The 13,616-nt window shown below is 38.7% G+C and overlaps 1 protein-coding gene across 1 annotated transcript in view; it reads left to right on the forward strand.

Annotated features, from left to right (window-relative positions):
• Positions 1-615: 615 nt before the first annotated feature.
• Positions 616-13,616, forward strand: part of ELL2 (elongation factor for RNA polymerase II 2) — a 95,099-nt gene continuing 82,098 nt past the window's right edge. Inside the window, exon 1 of the mRNA XM_074202729.1 lies at positions 616-777. Within this exon, the coding sequence (XP_074058830.1) occupies positions 631-777 (147 nt within the window). The 5' untranslated portion in view covers positions 616-630. The remainder of the gene's footprint in view (positions 778-13,616) is intronic.

Below are 13,616 nucleotides of genomic sequence, written 5' to 3' on the forward strand. Positions count from 1 at the left end.
AGCCCGTCCCCTGACTCAGCCCTGGCTCCTCACGTCCCACAAGTCTGCAGAGAAGTTCAAGCATTCCACCGAAAAGGGGGAACACTCCAACCACTACCGGCAAGCCCCCTTCTCACTCCCTCCCTGGGCGGGGCTCCGGCTCCAGGTAACTAGAGCTCTGACCGGGCCATCCAATTAGACTGAGAGTCCCCGGCCAGGCTAGCCAATGGCAGCGGGCCGGCCGAGTCGTCCATGCGTGACATCAGAAATAATTAAGGAGCCGCGTCGCCTCTACGTCAATCCTTCGGCTCCCCGGCGTCCAGTCTCAGAAGCGAAACTGAGGCCACCAGAGGCTCCGCCCCACTCCGGGTGGAGCGCGGCCAATGGAGGAGGGCCTTGAAGTAGAGCGAACCAATGGGAGCGGGCGGGAGGCGGCGACCGTCCCGGAGGGGGCGGGGCGGGCCGAGGGGGCGGGCCGTGCGGCCGCGGGGCCGCGGGAGGGTTTAGTTGGGCTCGGTATATGACAGTACGTCAGCAGCGGGATGGCCGTAGCTGTGGTGGCGGCTGCAGGAGCCGGAGCAGCCGCGGCCGCAGTGGAGGCACCAGCAGCGGCGGCGGCGGCGGCGGCGGCGGCGCCCGGGGGAGTCTAAGATGGCGGCGGGGGGGCCGGCGGGTCTGCGGGAGGAGCGGCGCTACGGTCTGTCGTGCGGGAGGCTCGGGCAGGACAACGTCACCGTGCTGCATGTGAAGCTCACCGAGACGGCGATCCGGGCGCTGGAGACCTACCAGGCTCACAAGGTGAGAGTCCGGCCGGGCCGGGCCGGCGGGGCAGGGCAGGGCAGGCACGCGGCGGCCGGCCGGACCCGGGCCGATGCTCCTTCCCCGGGGCAAGAGAGGCAGAGACGGACCCCGGGCGCCGGCCGTCCGGGACGGAGTCGGGACCCACGCCACGCGCGCCTGGCACAGCCGCCACTCAGCACTCGTGGGGGCACACAAACCCAAGCCGGGGTCCCCCCGGGGCTCGAGTGCGGGGAGAATGAATGACACGCGCCCCCCCGGGACGGGGGTGTGGGCGGGGGGCGCATGGGCACCCCCAAACCTGGGCACGGCGGGCAGGCGGGGACCCCCGAACTCACCAGCGCAGAGGGGAGCCGCGTCTCCACGCCGCAAGGACGGTCAGAGGGAGAGCAGAGCCCCCCGCGGTGGGTGAAAAGGGGAGCAGGGCAGATGTGGGGGGCAGGAGAGGCGGGACGAGAACACAGCCTTGCCGGGGGGTGGCGGGGAGAGTGAGTCCAACAACAGGAAAAGTGGGGAGAGTAGGGATCGTGGGCGAGAAGGCTGTGGTGGGGAGACCTGACGGACACGCGTGAGTGAGTGGAGAGAAAGGCAGACAGGTGTGGCTGACGGGGGGAAGGCGGCCTCACAAGGAGAGACAGAGACGGGCACCCCGAAAGGCAGAAAGGGGCCGGAGACAGCGACAGACTGACTGACACTGGCTGCGGGAACAGCCCCGACACCCCGGGAGGGCAGCAGGATGATTAAGTGATTCCCGGCGCTGCCCTGCACCGCCTCCGAGGGTCACAGAAAGGAGACCGTCTATTCTCCCCACTTCTCTCCTGCTCTCGCTTACTTATCTTCCTACTTTCCAAGTCTTGGCTAGTCCGGGGTTAAGATCAAGCAAATTCGAACCCCACAGCTTTTAGCTCTGGGCGTGGAAAAGTCTCTCTTCCATCATCCTTGCTGAGAAGCGAAGGAAATCTTCTCCCATCACCCCGTCTTCGCGGTGACTTTATGGTGTGGGTTGGCTTTCCAGCATGAGTCCTTAGATCAGTCAGGGGGTTAATATTAGCCGTGCTAGCTTTGGGCTTTTTCCATAAAGTTACTTTCCTCTTCCATCTGCAAACTGGTGGAATATGTGTACTCTTTGTATAGGGACAGAGTGAGGTGTTAAGGAAAAAAATTTGTTTTTTCTTGTCCCTTTATTTCTCTCTGCATGGGAGCCAGGTGGAATGGGTTAGACATAAGATCCCTTTTCTCCCATCTACCAGGCTGGAGGAAAAACTGTTGCTGGTACTGTGCATAGTTCCTGGGTGCAGGAGAGGGGGGGAGGGGAATAGAAAAGGAGGGGAGGAAACCTGCTGACTTGGCATTTACCACAGGACAAGGCCCAGCTCGGGCTTAACCAGTTCCTATCCCAAGGCCAGACCCACGACTCAGGCCAGCACCAGCAGAACTTTTTAACATGCTTGGCAAAGCTATGAGTCAGGGTGAGGCTGCTAGGCACTATGGATCAGGAAGTGGGAAGAGCTTCAAGAGGTTGGGGAAGGATCAGAAACTAGGGAACTGCCACATTGACTTTTTTAGACCTGCTAATGGGAGGTTATTTTCCAATGCAACCTCTTCCCCGTGCAGTGTCTGACTGAATCAAACACAAATACATCTTAGAACTGATCCTGCATTACAGTGCTCTTTTCCTCCCAATAGTTTGATTCTAAGTCAGTCAAATGATTGCTGGGGAAGAAGCAGTTATAATCCCTAGCAGTAACCCCTCCCCCCCAAAAAAAAAGAAGTATACTGATATATAGAAATATACCAATCTGGTTTTTTCATTCTGAACCTTTCTTGGAATAAATTATAAAAACTTCAAACTGCAGCTGTAATTAGGGAACTATACATATGTATCTGAATATATGTAGTAGCAAAGAAGGTTTAGGCCTATGCTCACAGAAAATTTGCTTCAGTTTCCCATATAAAATTTCCCTTACCCTTCCTATGCTCCACTCTTCATTGTTAAAGACATTGGTGCCAGAACAGCAAGCATCCCCCAACTGACTTCAGGCTGGGCAAGGTTAAAGTTATTATTACTACTTCTCTCAGTCTGAGGACTTTAAAGGGACAATGCTTTCTAAGAGCCAGAAAGTTCAACATTACAATTAATAGAACTTTCCCAAATTAAGCTTCTTCTTTGTTCATTTGAATTACTCCTCCAAGATAATCCATTCTGGCTTGAAAATTGGGAGGCTTTGAGCCCACAAATTTAAGAACTTCTGAGAGCTGTGAAGTAGAAGAAATGAGAAGTTCTTTAGTAGTTGAGTGAACCTAAAAGAACTATAGAACATAAAGAGTTCATGAAAACACTTTGCTTTCATCAAAATTCTAAAGTCTCTTATTTCTCCAATCACAATTCCTTACTGCTTCAGAATACATGCTAAACTAATTGATTTTAGTTATTCAAGTGCCCTTCTTTTTGATGAAAGGAAGGATAATGTTGTATGATTGTCAAATGTTTTTTCCTATGTAGTGTGATGTTTAAGTATACCAGTTAAGTCTATGAGTAAAAAAGCTGCAATGAGAGATCATTTGTTTTATAAGACATTTTCCAGTCAATTTGAATCTGGAAACAGTTTGAAACAGGTTATGTATGTAAGTGTGTTAACTTAAAAGGTTTTCATGACTTGCATTAAGAAGCAAACATGTTTGAGCAGATGAGTATGTGGATAATTTGCTGACATTAGCAAAGCTGTCTTAACTGCAGGTAAATATAAAACTGGATAAGGAAAAGGGCAAGTGAGACATGAAATTTCAAAAAATTTGCTGTCTGAATGTGCCAATGTTTGGGGAAAAGAAAATTTTAACATAATTTTATCAATTTTTCCTAACTATATTCCCAGGAGCTCTAGTTAAATAGTTTTCCAGTTACCATCAGTAAAAATCATTTTGCAGTTTGAGTGCTTAAATTGAAGATATAAAATCTTAAGCAAAATTTACTTTTCATTTCATAAATTAAATTTCATCTTCATAATTTGAATATCATCTCCTTCTGGAAATTTTAAAGGTATTTGATACTCAGTGAATGAATGAATTTAAAAGCATCTATTAAGCTCTTACTATGTATAAGGCATTATTAATATCTTCTTCCTGTTAATTATGGTATTTATATTATAAATATATTTAATTTATATTTGATATGTTACTTATATAGGATATTAATAATTTAATTATACAAATAAATATTATATTATAAAATCTTTCAAAAATTTCCTAAGTTATTTAATGTATATGTATGTGTATATATATATATATATCTGAATGAAAGTTAGTATTCCATTAGCATATTCATTTATAAAATCAAATAATTTTACATTTGAACAAAACTCTAGTTATTTTAGTATGTGGTAGTAAATAATCTACAAATTCAAACATAAGTGTTTAAAAATTCCTGTTTTTAGGTTCTGCTCAGTATTAGGGCATAAATCAATATACCTAAGTACTAATACTTATTACCAAAGCAGAAATTCTCAGAACTTACACTAACAAAATGATTGCTTAGGGGCTTAATAAATGTTTGAATTCAACCCTACTTCACAATAGAACCATAAATAAAACATCATCATCTTTCCCCTTTATTAGTGATATACTGAATACTAGATTAAATAAAGCAAAACTTATGATGTAGATTTCCAAAATTGGATTAATAGTCATTTAAGTATTCTAGTTAAGAGTTAGGCAAAGCTAATATCTCACCTTTTGCCACCAGTTCCCCCTAAATGCTCTTCCCTATCAGATTACTTCCAATTTATCTTTTATGTCTTTTTTGAACATAGTTATTTGACTAATTATGAGTTTTTTTGTAGAAAAGTACTATTTTTGCCTTTCTTTGTATCCTTAAAACTATTCCAGGGACATAGTAGGATTGAATAAACTTGATAAATGCTTTTTAATTTGATTTAATGCTGTTTTTTAATTGCCATCTTTTCCTCCCAGTCCCATTATTTTTCTCATTCTAATTTTTGTTAACATTTCCCAGTCCACTATAAATACAGTTAGTCTTTAAATTCAAAATACTTTAAAACACAAACCTTTATCTCGAGCTTTTTGACTAGCAAATCTAATAATTTCATGTAGTAAAGGAATAGATTATTAGAAACAGATCATTCAGTGATAACAAAAAGTTGAAAGGTGATAATAAAGAAGATTGTTCTGAAAAGCAGTATCCTGATTGAAAAGTTAGAGAATCTGGAAGGTGAAATATTACACATGTGTATACACATATACATATATGCATACATATACATATATATTCATTCACATATCATTAGAAGGCAACATTTAAATCTTGAAATAATTATTTGCATGCTTAATTTTTGTCCCTAAGTGGTTACTGTCCACAGAATTGAGCCTTTACATCTCAATTTTTTTAACTTTCAAAAATTACAGAAATAGAGTTCATCCTGCTTGTTAGATTGTGATCAGAGTCCAAGTTCACAAAAATTCTAAAATATAATTTTCAACTGTTGAGTCATTGGTGTAATTTTGCAATAACCAGACCCTTCTTATTTTACAAAAGTACAAACTGACCATTTCTTAGTTTTGGCTGAATGTCTTTGGAAACTAGATTTTTTTAAAAAAAATGATGTCTGAAAGGGAATAGTATCCCAAGTGGTAATGCATTTAAATGAGCTAATCTTTTTTTTTTTGCATGTGTTGAAATTATTTTTCAGAAAATTTCAATGTGTTTTTTTAAAAAAAACTTCATACTCTGCTAAATTATTTTTGTCTAAATTTCACGTAACCTTGAGTTTTTTTTTAAGTTTTTGTTTAAAACAGGTAGCATTGTATCACAGTTCTAACTGGTTTTTCCACGTTAAAATCACTATTGGGAAATATGAAGCATAATCCAGGCCAGAGTTACATGGGAAGGCTGTAGCTCTCTATTTTGCTTGGCTATGGAGTTATTGCTATCAATGGGCTATGTTAAACCTTCAGGAAGAACTGGTTCTAAGGATTCCACTGACAGCCTGGAAAGTACATACCTGGAACCCAGTCGACAGAGTCTATGGTTGGCATTTAAGTATGGGGTAGAAGGGGGAAAAAAGACAGCATCTTAAATAATGAGTATATAAATGATTTAAAACTTTTATGTATCAAAGTCCAGGAACTTAAACCTAGAAGTAATTGATTAGTCCTGTTTGAATATAGAATATTTAGCCAGCATTTTTAAAACAAGAAGTTTATTCTACTGGTACTACAAGTAATTAATTATTATGGATAAATAGGGTCATGCTTCAGCTTTCTTTATTGCAGAACTGATCTGCTGTCAAATAGTAAATGACCTTTAGATGACTGAAAGCAAATTTACAGATCTTGACTCTAGATTTTTTTAAAATGTATTTATTTTTGAATTTTACAATTTTCCCCTAATCTCGCTTCCCTCCACAGAAGGCAGTCTATTAGTCTTTACATTGTTTCCATGCTATACATTGAAGTTGAATGTATTGAAAGAGGAATCATATCCTTAAGGGAAAAAAAAATAAAATATAAGAGATAGCAAAATTATATAACATAGCATTTTTTTTTAAATTAAAGGTAATAAATACTCTTTGGTCTTTGTTCAAACTCCACAATTCTTTCTCTGGATACAGATGGTATTCTCTATCACAGATACCCCCAAATTGTCCCTGATTGTTTCACTGATAGGATGAGAAATTAACTCTAGATTTTTAACAATCCTTTCAGTGGTTAGAGCTCAATGATTTATACTAAATTTTTTCAGCTAAGTTAAAGCATGATTAGATAAGTGGTTTGAAAAGTGATTTTTTTTTTCCATTGGAGAAAAAAATATCAGAATCTGAAATTAGGAATTTGTTATAAGACTAACTGAAGAGAAATCCTGGAAGTAATGGGTAATTTTTACTTTTGCCTTTTTTTTCTCATAGCCAAGAGGATTTAGATTTTAAGAAAGTGGTTCTTTTTGGCAGCCATAATTGTCTTTCCTCTATTAATTGTACTTAAGACTTTCAGAGATTTCTGTTATTAATTTTTTAATGTTAAATTATTCTGGTATATGCCCTTGTTTATATTTTGAAGCTCCATTTCTAAGTCTAATGATTAGTTCAACTATTGAAAAAAAAAGTTATTGGGTTTTTTTTTCCCCTTGCCCCTAATTCTCCCATGCCTTTTGATCGTCTCATTCCCTTTTAGTTTGAGAATTTCTTTAAGGAAATGTAAAAATACAGACTATCAAGTACATAATGCTTTTATTATGCATTTAAAAAGTTTTAAAGGTCTAGTTATCAACACTTGGTTCATGGTCTGTTGAGGTAACCTGCCAGCAAATTTTTCTAGTGAACAATGAATTTTATTCATTGGATAGGGTTTGACCTATCAAAGAGAATTTGACAACAGAAAATATAAACAAGAACAATCTAGTAGATTCAATTTTCCTCTAAGATTCACTTATTCACTTTGAAATCTAAATATTTATCTGGAAAAGACACTTCTACATGATTATCTCTTTAAAAAATTTTTTTCTTATTTCCACTGATGTTCCCTGATAGAATGTTGCATGATAGATGTTGCATGATAGAATATAAAATTACAGATTGAGTCCATAAAGTAAGAGAAACAGTGAAGTAAGAGGAGCTTCTGCCTTCCTTGAAGTCACAGCCTAAATCTCACTTTCTACCCGAAGCCTCTCCTGTCCCCCTTAATACTTATGACTTCCCTCTGTTGATTATTTTCTATTTATCCTCCAAAACAGTTATTTGTCTGTTGTCTTCCCTGTTAGCTCCTCCAGCCTTTCTTTGTATCCCCAGTGCTTAGTGATGTGTGCCTGTCACATAGTAGGCATTTAATAAATGTTTATTGGTTGACTGACTGTAAAAGGATTGTTGAGTAACTTAATAGGTATTTCTTGCTTCAATAAAAACATTAATAAGAAAGTACACTGGTATCATATCTATAAAATAATATACCCTGTATCTTAAAAAAAAACAAGAATGTTATTGAATTATAAATTTATTTCTTGTAAAGAACACTTTCTTTGTTGAAAGGTTTTGGGGTATCAGAATTATAAAATGGACTATTATTTGTGATTTTAATGGTGTAGGAATTGTTTGCAGTTTTAATTAGGAATATAGACCTCCCCCCACATACACACACCATCCCACTCCTTGACTGTTTATTCATAATATAAATTTGCTAAATAAGTGAACAAATCCTTTACAAATGAAAAAATCTAGTCTTGTAGTATCTGTATATATATATATATATATATATATATAGTGAGACTTTTCTTCTAAAATAGGGGTAGAAAAACATTTTGTTCCAGGTTAGTGTTGAGATAACCATGACTTAAGAACTCAGTGTTTTTAACTCTTTTTTTTTTTTTTTGCAAGGCAATGGGGTTAAGTGGCTTGCCCAAGGCCACACAGCTAGGTAATTATTAAGTGTCTGAGGTCGGATTTGAACTCATGTACTCCTGACTCCAGGGCCAGTGCTCTATCCGCTGTGCCACCTAGCCGCCCCTGTTTTAAACTCTTAAATATTCTCCATATGTTAAAATAATGCCAAGTTTTCTTTAACTATCAGCAAACCAACTCGGTACATTTTATGGTAACAATATGTGTATAATATCAGTGCAGGTGTGGTTTTAGAAGTTCCATGGACTCCCCTTCAAGTTATGGAAACTTTTTAAATTTTCAATATTAAACCATATACGCCCTTTGACAGACTCATAAACTGAGAGCTAGAGAAGGACTCAAGTTAACTATTATGGCCTCTACGTTTTGCAGATGAACCAAGACCCAGATAGGTTAAGTAATTTTGCCCAAAGTCACATGGGCAGTGAAGTCACTGAGCCAGAATTCAAACCCTAGGCACCTTCTGTCAGATTCAGATTACCTGAATGGCAAAGCTAATTTTGCTATTTTTCACCCTTAAATCTTCAGCTCAATCAGCTGAATTCCTTCCTTGATCACAAGAAACTGAACTGTTTTCCTTTATGTGGAACAGATAAATGTAATAGATAAAACTTATTAAACAAGTAAAAGGCCAAAGTGGATCTCTATTTTGAAGGGGGGAAAGAAAGACAAAAATACTATGTTCTAGCGAGATACAAAGTAGAAGGTAACTCACAAAAATTCAGGTTTAGTCACTGCTAACAGAAAAAATTTCTCTTAAATGCAGCCATTTAGATTCCTAACATTGAAACAGTGCTAAAATCTTTGATTCTGTTCTTCCCACAGTGTTCAACCTACAATAAATACTGTTTTTAATGCTAGTATTCCTCCTTGTCAAATGACAGTGTAATATAGAAAACTGATCTTGGAGTTAGAAAAGCCTGGATTTGTCTTGCCTCAAATATACATTAAACTATGTCCCCCTGGATCAGCCATTTAACCTCTGAGTGGTTCAGGCAACTCTTTAAAATTGTACATCTTGGATGGGGGATTAAAATCCTAATTCCCAAACAAACAAAAATCTTATTTTTACCCTCTTCTCCAATCTTCGTTTGCTATAATAACTAGAAATCAGCTTGTTCTTTACTGGACAAATTGCATAATATCTTTACTTAAGTTGCTGAGTGTGGTTCCTACACATCTGCAGAGGAGAGATATGATATATTTGGGTGGCATGATGGAATGAGCAGAAAGACTTGAATTGAAAATCTAGCTTCATACACTTAACTAGCTGTGTGATCCTAGGCAAATCATATCATCTTTGACTCAGTTTTCCTCATTCATAAAATGAGAATTAAAATAGAACCTACTGCCCAGAATTGTTAATATCTTTAATAGTTTAATAGATTCCTTAGAGAAGGGAATATGATCTATTTTACTAAAATGTGGGAAACTCTGTATCCTAACTCTTTATCCTAATAGCCAGTGCAGCAGTGAAAAGCATCATTAGACTTTAAATTTAGGTTCTTTTCTGTGTTGCAAAAGAAAGAAGTTCTTTGCCATCAAATTTTAGTCTTTTGGATGGAGAAAAAGGAAAGGACTAGCCAATGATATTGTTGGTTCATGTAGACAGTACCTCCTTTAAAAATATATAAAATGATACTGTTAATACAGTAGAGAGAAAATGGCATGAATGGTCCGCAAATAGCAGCTTACATTCCTTTTTTTTATGAAAGTGAAATGGGGGAGAAACAACAAATCAACACATTGGTCATGCCTCAATATTAGCTCTTAATTCAGCTCTTAAAATTCATCTCCTAGGGGGTGGCTAGGTGGTACAGTGGATGGAGCGCTGGCCTTGTAATCAAGAGTACTTGACTTCAAATCTGGCCTCAGACACTTAATTATTTTGCTGTATGGCCTTGCGCAAGTTGCTTAACCCCATTGCCTTGCAAAAAAAAAAAAACCACCTAAAAAAGAAAAATTCATCTCTTCTACTGAGAAGAGGAAAACCTGCTGAATTCATCATCAGTTCTCAAACACCAGATTTCTATAGACAAAGTCTGGGAAATACAGTTGTAGAGTTGAATTTAAGGACCACACTTGCCCACAAAATTTCTGTTACTGTCTGTTAGAGCAACAGCATTGAGATGGAAGAGATGGAAGAACCAAGCCCTAAATCATTATGAAGTTTCTTACATACATAAAAATCATGCTAGCTGGAGGCAATCTAGAAACTTGCTGATTAGCAAGGTAAAACTTGCAGGGAACTCTCAACAACATAGAATCAAACTCTTCCAGAGTTGGAAGGAGCTTTCTAATCCAAATTCTGCTGAGCAAGAATGCCCTCAAATCATCCTAGACAAATAGGAATTAGATGCTATATGAAGACTCCCAGAAACATGGAATCTAATATCTACTATGACAATCCTTTCCACTTTTGTGTAGTCACAAAAAGCCCACAAATTTTTTTCATACAAGCTATCATCTAACTTAGGGGCAGTTAGATGACAGAGTAGATAGAACTCCAGACCTGGTGTCAGGAGTTCAAATCTTAACTGAGTTCAAATCTTAACAAGATCTGTGATCTTGGGCAGGTCACTTAGCCCTGTTTGCCTCAGTTTTTTCATCTGTAAAATGTGCTGGAGAAGGAAATGGCAAATTACTCTAGTATCTTTGTCACCAATAAAAACACCCCAAAGTGGTGTCAGAGCTGAACAACAAAAATTGCCTAGTTTTGTATCCTCTATCATGTACCTGTGTGGTTTTTAAAAATCCAAATACAGAACCTATACTTAGTAATTTTCATCTTATTTCAGATGAACTCTAGTCATCTAGCTAGTCATCAGTACAAACAAATGAATATATATAAAACAGAGGGGCAGTATTTTATAAGTATACAATATCTATGCCTCAGGTTTTTAATAAAAATATCTAACAACTTAGAATTGAGGATAGCTCTAGGGCATAGCACTAGAGAATTTCCAAGTTGGAATCAATCCAATTTAATATTAAATTTTGAATTTCCATTTCATATCACTTAAGTATTTTTCTAAGAATATAAATTCCACATATCACTTTCAAACTTGTCCTGAATATCATTGCCTTCTCCTGAAGATCCTCTGATTCTAGTAGGAAAAAAAAATATTTCATTGATTCTATATTGAAAGGGACCTGACTCCCCTCTTCTCTCCTAACCTCAGTCAACTGAATACCCAAGAAAGGGTAGGAAACAAACCTATTTTGCTTGCATAGTCAAGTAAAAACAAATCTACGTAGTAATGCCATCTCAGAAAATGTTATGTCTCATGTCAGAAGGTGGGTAACAATTTTAACTATAGTTCCTCTGAATTAATAAATTCTTAAATTCAAAGTTATTTTCCTTTACAGTGTTGCCAGGCTTGCTTAATCTCTTAGTTCTGCTTACTTCCCTCTGCATGAGTTCATACTACCTATGATTCTCAGAAATCATCTCTTTCATCATTTCTTGTGACTCAATAATATTCCATTGAATTCATATACAATTTGTTCAGACATTTCCCAACTGATGAACAGCCCTTCAGATTCTAGTTCTTTACTTTTCTTCTATTTTAATTTCCCCTTCAGGATCAAAGAGGTTTGTTCTTCTCTTGACTTACAAAAAAAAAGTGTTAACTTTATTCAAGTAATGAACTCCCTGAAAACTAGAATAGATTAAAGAGACTCTATAAAGACATACAATCACATGTTCCAGTTCTTTGTTTCATAGCTTTTATTTGATTTTTTTTTCCTCTTAATTTCTTCTAAGTATGTAGCTACTGCAGAACATCACCCCCACTTAAGTGGGGAGGTCAGCCTAGTTTAGTCTTGCCCTGGGTCACCTGGGTTCCTGGGCTGATATCCTCTTTCCTGGGATAGGCTTTCCCATTCCTTTATCTTTGAGTTTTAAAACTTTGAATCTTCAGAGCCCTCTTGGGTCTGTCAGGACAGTGATAAGGAACCTCTTAATTGTCCTGCTCAGACCTGTGTTCTCTGTTGCACACCTCCCCCGGCCCCAGGGCTCTTAAAATCCCCATGGGAGGTTATTAACCACCTTGGAGCTTTCTGGGGGAGTCCTCTCTTTCTGCCTCAGGATAGAAAGCCCTGCAGGCTGCGACTATTTCTGACCTTTTTCTGGTCTGCTGGGAAGCTACAAGCTTATTTGTCTTATGGCACTGGCTTTGCAGCTAGTCCCCTCTAATGCCCATGGGTTGACATTTTATGTAATTTCTGAATGGAAGAAGTCAATTACCATCCTGTAATTTTTCATCAGTTTTCTTGATTATTGTTCAGCCTAGTGAAAATTTTGAGGTTTTGCTGAAGTAAATAGGGAAGCTGGGTAACCTGCCTCTACTCAGGCAGCTCTTGTGACCAGAAGTCTTCCTGTCTATTAATAACTAACTTTTGAATCTGATCATTTCAACCAGTTCATGTCATTTCATTTTATTTTTTTATAAATTTTGTTCTTACAACACTTTAATTTACAAATATATCACTCCTCCCTTGCCACCCCTAAAGAATTATCCCTTATAAGAAGGAAAAAGGATCAGAAGAGCTCAGCAAATCTATTAAAACCCATCAGCCATATCTGATAGTATTTGAGGGGTGCCATGCCCTCAGCTCTCCATCTCTACAAAGAAGGGAGGAGAGTGATTTTTTCTCTGGATCCAGATTCAACAAGCATTATTAAATGTCATGGATTTGTGAACTTTGTGGCTGTGGTTAGCCTCCAGGAGAGCAGATCTCCATCATCCAATCTATGCAACTCTTGTCAGTATCTTACAGACAGTAAGTATTTGTTAAAACACCTGCTGTATACCAAATATTTTGCTAATTGCTAGGAATACAAAGTAAAACCAAAGATAGCCCCTCCTCCCAAAGAGCATGGACAAAGAAGGATATCATCAATAAAAGGAATAGGGCTAACATTAAAAGAGATTTAAAAAGTCTTAGAGAAGGTGGGATTTGTCTGGGACTTTGTGGAAGCTAGAGAAACTAGACAGGAGAGGTGAGAAGGAAGAGGATTCCAATGAAAATGTGTTTTGCTTAGAGGGCAAGGAACTCCTTGGAAGCTAGTGTGCTCCTAGAAGTTTACCACAGGGGTTCAGCCACCATGTCTTCTTACTATTATAAGGCTACCAGGAAAACACAGAGGAGGCCCATCAGGTGCTCTTGCTGTTTCATCAGCCAAATCATCTTTTTTGCTCGAAATTCTATTTGATAAAAGCCTTTACAAGACTTAATCATTTATAGTACTTAATAATTCATGGCCCATTGACATGCACCACAAGCCTCTTCACTGTCCCTTCAGTCCTGTGACTTTACTGTCATCTATCTATGCAGATGACTCAGCTTCTGATACATGACCCTAGTCTTTTCTCAGAGCTTCAGTCCTGCATTACCACTTAAGTACTGGGCATTTCTTTCTTCTTATTAATT

This window comes from Macrotis lagotis, chromosome X (genome assembly GCF_037893015.1).
Source record: "Macrotis lagotis isolate mMagLag1 chromosome X, bilby.v1.9.chrom.fasta, whole genome shotgun sequence".
Lineage (NCBI taxonomy): Eukaryota > Metazoa > Chordata > Mammalia > Peramelemorphia > Peramelidae > Macrotis > Macrotis lagotis.